The 7,535-nt window shown below is 36.4% G+C and overlaps 1 protein-coding gene across 1 annotated transcript; it reads right to left on the reverse strand.

Moving 5' to 3' along the window:
- Positions 1 to 4,193: 4,193 nt before the first annotated feature.
- On the reverse strand, positions 4,194 to 7,080 carry LOC149244703 (H/ACA ribonucleoprotein complex subunit 3-like protein). The gene is made up of 3 exons (XM_089368050.1): positions 7,034 to 7,080; positions 4,571 to 4,620; positions 4,194 to 4,445 (listed from the first exon to the last, which is right to left on the reverse strand). The coding sequence occupies exons 1-3, from the start codon at positions 7,078 to 7,080 to the stop codon at positions 4,348 to 4,350; spliced, it is 195 nt and encodes a 64-aa protein (XP_089224176.1). The 3' UTR covers positions 4,194 to 4,347.
- Between the last annotated feature and the right edge of the window lie 455 nt (positions 7,081 to 7,535).

Here is a 7,535-nt window from a genome sequence, read left to right on the forward strand (position 1 = left end):
TCACAAATGTTTAGCCTATAAAGAAATGTGCAAAAATATCGTATATAAGCCATTAATAATAATTAATTCTCTATCTAATCATAACCTCTTAAAAAATATATTTAAATTTAAACCCGAATTCAACATCTACAACTTGTGCAAAGTAAAAAAGCATCAAAATACATCTTACACACAACTAGCATGAAGTTGCATCCAAAAAGGTAGGGCAAATACTATAGAGTAAACAAAATGAATAATTAATGTTAACCTATAACCTCTAACCACCCTTCCTTTGTCTAGCAGAGACATAAAAACTATGAATATTCAATTGTCAATAGGTGGGTGGGGGTTGCTGCGTTGGCAGTAAGCCAAAGCGCTTCTTCAGCAAAGTGCGATGCTTTGAGTATTTATCATCTCGAGAGAGCCATGCTATAACACAAGGAACCTCGTGAGATAAAAGATTTTAAAAACATCAATGCAACAATGCTATCCTAACATATTAATGACATGACATCAAATCAAGTAGTATTATCATAAAAATAAAGGAGACATACGAGGGTGGGCTGACTGTGTTGGAGACCCTGCGGGGGAAAAATCTTCAGCAAGAAAAAAACACATTAAATTAACGTGTGACTCAACATGTAAGTTATTTTACGCTACATTTCATTGAATATAGAATATAAAAGCACTCATTAGTATCCCTTCATATCTACTTCCTAGCAACAGTGTGGAACAAAACTCCACACATAAGGCACCATGCCTTCAACCAAAGGTCATTTACATATCAATCTCTGCGTAATTTATGCCAAGAAACATACATGACTATCTAGTATCCAGGTTTCAAGCTTGATCAGAAAAGCATTAAAACAGGCAATCTAGAGTTTAAGAGCGAAGGTTTATGCTTGTAAGAGGCTGAATGGACTCAGATATGGAGACCTTGTTTCTGTGGAAGAAAGACCGAAATATTTTTTCTGTGGATGGAGCGAAGTTCAAGAAAGATCTTATCTCTGTAAAGATATTTTATCTTTGTTGAAGGGAAGAATCCCTAGAAGATCCGAGACCTTTTTTTCTATGGAGGGTCAAAGCCCTAAAGGAGGCCAAGAACCTAAGTCTGTAAATAGAAGGGACCAAAACCAGATCTACTGCCTAGATTGAGTTTTGAGGTCTCTTTTGTTCAGATCGATAATTATTGTCTAATTTGACCTGGGTTGACTTGTGAATATTAAAATGTACCTTTGTTGAACTGAAGAATTTCTCCTAGAAAAGATTGTTGGGTTTTCTCTCAAGTTTGGGCTTCCCAAGTGAAAATAATTGTTGGGTTTTCTCTCAAGTTTGGGCTTCCCAAGTGAAAATAATTTTGTGTCTTTTTGTACGATAAGTGCTTGGCTGTCTCTTTATGATCCTACTGTCATTATTGCATTATGGTTAATAACTTGTTTAAGAGATCATTGGAAGTAATTATCAGATTAGAAGATCGTGAAACATCAACATGGTATCAAAGGGATGGTAAAAAAGCAACCTTAATAAAGTTCTAGTCCAAATTCTATCAACAATGCTTTTGACCATGACAAAGAGAGACCAAAATTCTATCTAAGGCCTTAGAAGACCGTGACAAAGGGCCAATAGGTCTCAGGATTGACCTCAGGAAGGCCTCAAGGCTGATTGAACAGAGGCCGAGCAGCCTCAGAAGTGGCCAAGAGGTGCGAAGGCCTGTGAAATAGCTAGTGAAGTTCTTAATAATTGGACCAAGGATATCATCAACATAATTATAAGCATTGTTAAAATCCTTTTGTTATTGATGAACTTCTAATTTTTTTTTCCAATAGGGATCCTTTAGGAGGAGGATGTTGACATTGAATTCTTAATTTGGATTCCATAAATCTCTAGCTGCTTACGAATGATAATTACATAAGCTATAATTACATAAGCTATTGTGCAAAATCTTGGCCATGAGCAGGTCAGAGCTTGTACCAAACTAGGAGAGTGGTGATACAAGTTAAATTGTCTAAGAGGATTTGAAATCTTTTGCATCCCTGTTGATGAAAATTGTTTCACCATTGATTTCCTTTAGCTTCAAGGATTATATCAGAGGACACACAGATAACATTTGTGGATTATATCTTCTACTTGTTGCATGTTGTAATCTATGTACTGAAGGAATTTTTCATAAGCTAATGGTTCATTTGAGGATCTAAATGTGTAGATTACAGAGGACTTGTTTAGGCCTGCCTCTAAGGGATGTCTGAGGATCTCTTATGATATTTGGAGAAAAGACCTACAATTGACACAAAGATAAACTCTTGTGCACTATCTATGCAACAAATTCCAGGTGATCCATGAGAGGTTTGAAATGATATGATGGCATCCAATATTGACTACATCAGGATAAATTTGCACATGTCAAGTCTGATGAAATTTTGGGCTTCGGGTTTGTAAGCCCTAGAAGATCTGAAGCAAATCCCGAGTTAATTCTAAATTATGTGGCATTATTGAAGCTGTGGCATAAAATTGAATATTTTGAAACAAAACCCGAGCCCGGCTCTAAATTGATCTTTAGACTTTTTTTGTAGTGAGTTTGTGCTTGTTGTTGTTCAAGGGTTCATTAATAAACTGATGTTTAACTTGCCATGGCTATGTTGAGCTCATAATGATGCCATTGACTATAGTAAGATTGTTGGTTGTGTCATGATTAATGTACTTAAGTATGCTGAGTGAAAGGCTGCATGAGCTAAGATGAAAATTATTGCCATGATGACGAGGAAGAGGCTTTATACTGCGATGTGTATTGCTCTATCCAAGAACCTTTCTTACTTAAGTTTGCTATTGTCAGTTTTGTTGAAACAGGAAGGGTATTTGGAAGTATCATTTATAGCAGGAGTGCATGTAAGTATAATCTCCTCAAAAGAGGCTTCCAAGGTCCTAATAGGTGTTTTATGAAAAAAATGTAGAAGACATGGATCATCTCTTTATGACATGCCCATTTGCAGTCTCGATTTGGGGAGGAGTATTACACTCTTAACCTACAAGCATCATAGCATTCAAGCTCCATAGATAGGTGCATTTCTCTGTGGGTTGAGGAGAATAGGACATTTCGAACATTACCCTTCAATATTCTGTGGGCATATGGAAAAGTAGGAACGAGAAGATATTTGAAAGAGACTACCCCAGATACAAGAGGCGCCTGTTTAAAGATCTCTGCATATTTTATGGAAATAGGGCCAACAAAAGAGAAGGTTAACTCGAGACAAATCCAATATAAAGAGATTTGGTCACAAAATCCAGATGATTTTTTTTAAGGAGCTTCTACTAACAGGATCTGTGGCAGGGGGGTTTTTCTTGTATAAAAGCCTGGCAACTACTTTCAATTTTGTTGGAATAGTGGTACATGGACTAATAAAAGAGCATTGCGATTAGCTCTTTGGGGGGCACTCCTATTTGCTAACTGGCTAGCTATAGAGGATTTATCATTTTTGGGAACCCCAAAGTGATTCTGGATTGGGTACAAAGATCCACTTTTGGGGCAACCTTCACTTATCTTTTGGATGCTACGCATGAGATCTTTCATGGGATCCTTCTAGAAAGTGACTTTCAGTCATATATTCAGAGAACAGAACCAAACGGCAGATTTTCTCTCTAAGAAGAGTTGTTTCCAAGCACCGGGAAAGATCTTCTTCACCACTTTTGACAATGGCATCCTCACTAGCACATGGAGTTTTAATTATTAAGGACATCACTGACTGTTCACTGAGAATGATCCTCATATGTCTTTTCAAGTTTTATGTTTATTTTCTTTTCTTTTTGAAGAATGTATGGGAAATAATATAACAATGTCGCTGAGAAGGAAAGTTAGAGAGGTAAGAAATCTATAATGATGTTATAGACCTTTAGAGACGCTAGTAGATACATAGTGATTAAGATCCAGAATTATAAAATCTTCTGAGTTTCTACTGAGACTTATCTAGAACATAGAGTTACATGGACATAAGATCTGTCACTACTGCAAATGTATTTTTATTTTGATTAATGCAAGTTAGGAGGTTTTTTTCCTCTAAAAAATCACAAATGTTTAGCCTACAAATAAATGTGCAAAGGTATCGTATATAAGCCAATAATAATAATTAATTCTCTATCTAATCATAACCTCTTAAACAATATATTTAAATTTAAACCCCAATTCAACATCTACAATTTGTGCGAAGTAAAAAAGCATCAAAATACATCTTAAACACAAACTAGCATGAAGTTGCATCCAAAAAGGCAAGGCAAAGACTACAGAGTAAACAAAATGAATAATTAATGTTAACCCTGTAACCTCTAACCACCCTTCCTTTGTCTAGCAGAGACATAAAAACTCTGAATATTCAATTGTCAATAGGTGGGTGGGGGTTGCTGCATTGGCAGTAAGCCAAAGCGCTTCTTCAGCAAAGTGCGATGCTTTGAGTATTTATCATCTGGAGAAAACCGTGCTGTAACACAAGAAACCTCATGAGATAAAAGATTTTAAAAACATCAATGCAGCAATGCTATCCTCACATATTAATGACATGACATCAAATAAAGTAGTATTATCATAAAAATAAAGGAGACATACCAGGGTGGGCTGACTGTGTTGGAGACCCTATGGGGGAATCCTTTTGCAAGAAAAAAACACATTAAATTAATGTGTGACTCAACATGTAAGTTAGTTTACGCTACATTGCATTGAATATAGAATATAAAAGCACTCATTCGTACCCCTTCATATCTACTTCCTAGCAACAGTGTGGAAGCAAACTCCACACATAAGACAACATGCCTTCAACCAAAGGTCATTTACATATCAATCTCTGCGTAATTTATGCCAAGCAACATACATGAATATCTAGTATCCAGGTTTCAAGCTTGATCAGAAAAGCATTAAAATAGGCAATCTGGGTAGCAGAGTTTAAGAGCGACGGGTTTCTACTTGTAAGACGCTGAATGGACTCAGATATGGACACCTTGTTTCTGTGGAAGAAAGACCGAAATCTTTTATCTATGGATGGAGCGAAGTTCAAGAAGGATCTTATCTCTCTAAAGATATTTTATCTTTGTTGAAGGGCAGAATCCCTAGAAGATCCGAGACCTTTCTTTTCTATGGAGGGTCGAAGCCCTAGAGGAGGCCAAGAACCTCAGTCTGTAAACAGAAGGGACCGAAACCAGATCTACTGCCTAGATTGAGTTTTGAGGTTTGTTTTGTTCAGATCCATAATTATTGTCTAAGTTGACCTAGGTTGAATTGTGAATATTAAAATGTACCTTTTTCGAACTAAATAATTTCTCCTAGAAAAGATTGTTGGGTTTTCTTTCAAGTTTGGGCTTCCGAGGTGAAAATTTTGTGGCTTTTTGTACGCTAAGTGCTTGGTTGTCTCTTTATGATCCTACTGTCATTATTTCATTATGATTAAGAACTTGTTTAAGAGATCATTGGAAGTAATTATCAGATTAGAAGATGGAAACATCAACATGGTATCAGAGGGATGGTAAAAAAGTAGCCTTAATAAAGTTCTAGTCCAAGTTCTGTCAACAATGCTTTTGACCAGGACAAAGAGAGACCAAAATTCTGTCTAAGGCCTTAGAACACTGTGACAGAGGGCCGATAGGTCTCAGTATTGACCTCAGGAGGGCCTTAGGACTGATTGAACAGAGGCCGAGCAGCCTCAAAAGTGGCCAAGAGGTGCAAAGGCTTGTGAAATAGCTAGTGAAGTTCTTAATAATTGGACCAAGGATATCATCAACATACTTATAAGCATTCTTAAAATCCTTTTGTTACTGATGAAATTCTAGATAGTTTTTCCAATAGGGATCCTGTGGGAGGAGGATGTTGACATTGAATTCTTAATTTGGATTCCATAAATATCTAGCTGCTTACGAATGATAATGACATAAGCTGTTGTGAAAAATCTTGGCCATGAGCAGGTCAGAGCCTGTACCAAACTAGGAGAGTGGTGATACAAGTTAAATTGTCTAAGAGGATTTGAAATCTTTTACATCCCTATTGATGTAAACTGTTTCACCATTGATTGCCTTTAGCTTAAGGATTATATCAGAGGACACGCAGATAACATTTGTGGATTATATCTTCTACTTGCTGCATGTTGTAATCTATGTACTAAAGGAATTTTTCATAAGCTAATCATTCATGTGAGGATCTAAATGTGTAGATTACAGAGGGCTTGTTTAGGCCTGCCTTTGAGGGAACTCTGAGGATCTCTTATGATATTTGGAGAAAAGACCTACAATTGACACAAAGTAAAGCTCTTGTTCACTACCTATGCAACAAATTCCATGTGATCAATGAGAGGTTTGAAATGATATGATGGCATCCAATATTGACTACAGCAGGATAAATTTGCGCATGTCAACTCTGATGAAATTTTGGGCTTCGGGTTTGTAAGCCCTAGAATACCTGAAGCAAATCTTGAGTTATTTCTAAATTGTGTGGCATTATTGAAGCCGACATTATTGAAGCCGTGGCATAAAATCGAATATTTTGAAACAAAACCCAAGCCCCATTCTAAATTGATATCTAGACTTTTGTTGTAGTGAGTTTGTGCTTGTTGTTGTCAAGGGTTCATTAATAAACTAATGTTTAACTTGCCATGGCTATGTTGAGCTCATAATGATGCCATTGACTATAGTAAAATTGTTGGTTGTGTCATGATTAAGGTACTTAAGTATGCTGAGTGAGAGGCTGCCTGAGCTAAGATGACAATTGTTGCCATGATGACCAGGAAGAGGTTTTATACTACGATGTGCATTTCTCTATCCAAGAATTTTTTTTACTAAAGCCTGCTACTATCCGTTTTGTTGAAACAGGAAGGACATTTGGAAGAATCATGAATAACAGGAGTGTTAACATTATGGACTAACAAAAAAATGACTGATTTAGTACTAAAGCACCAAGATTGATAGTAATAAAAAGGACAACTTTGCACAAAAATTGAAAATCCTAGACCTATATTCAACATTATAGGTCTTGATTAAGGTACTAAAGACTGGTGATACAAAAAAAAGAATGAGACTTCCCTTTATCGTGTAGACTTTCTCTCCATTTTCATTGATATAAAACATGAGATACATTGCTGCCGGTGCGGGGTCTTCAGAATCACTCCAAATGTGTGTTTGTATGACTATCTGTAAATTATGAGGTAGAGGCTCCAGAAGCATCTCAGTTGAATGCTGAAAAGGACAATTTAGAACAACATTATTTGAACATTTGTTTAGTTTGATTTTCACTCTATCTAAACATTTTTTTAGCTTGATTTTCACTTTATCTAAGAAGAAGTCATATAAATATCCAAAAGACAAAACAATCAGCTGTGAATAAGAGTCATATATGTCTAGAAGGGTTTGTTAAAAGAAATGTAGAGAACTATGTAGGAGGCTCTTTCTCAGATTCAGCCCGTGAAGCTAGAGCCAAAACCAAGTTAGAGTTAAAGCTTGAGAGTTTGAATATAGCTAGACCAGAAGTTTGAGCAAGAGCCAAAGCCAAGCGACAAGATCTGAAACCCACAAGACCCAGATTAAGCATGTGG

This window comes from Pinus tabuliformis, chromosome 8 (genome assembly GCF_031772625.1).
Source record: "Pinus tabuliformis cultivar Carrire ecotype Pingquan chromosome 8, CPIR1, whole genome shotgun sequence".
Classification (NCBI taxonomy): Eukaryota; Viridiplantae; Streptophyta; class Pinopsida; order Pinales; family Pinaceae; genus Pinus; species Pinus tabuliformis.

What these genes read in the sequence shown, in the direction of transcription:
- LOC149244703 (XM_089368050.1), bottom strand. Translation starts at nt 7,080, where the DNA reads ATGTATCTCATGTTTTATATCAATGAAAATGGAGAGAAAGTCTACAC. An exon ending in AATGGAGAGAAAGTCTACAC is followed by an intron (nt 4,621 to 7,033) that starts GATAAAGGGAAG and finishes ATGTGTTTTTTT; the next exon opens with CTTGCAAAAGGATTCCCCCA. An exon ending in AACACAGTCAGCCCACCCTG is followed by an intron (nt 4,446 to 4,570) that starts GTATGTCTCCTT and finishes CTTGTGTTACAG; the next exon opens with CACGGTTTTCTCCAGATGAT.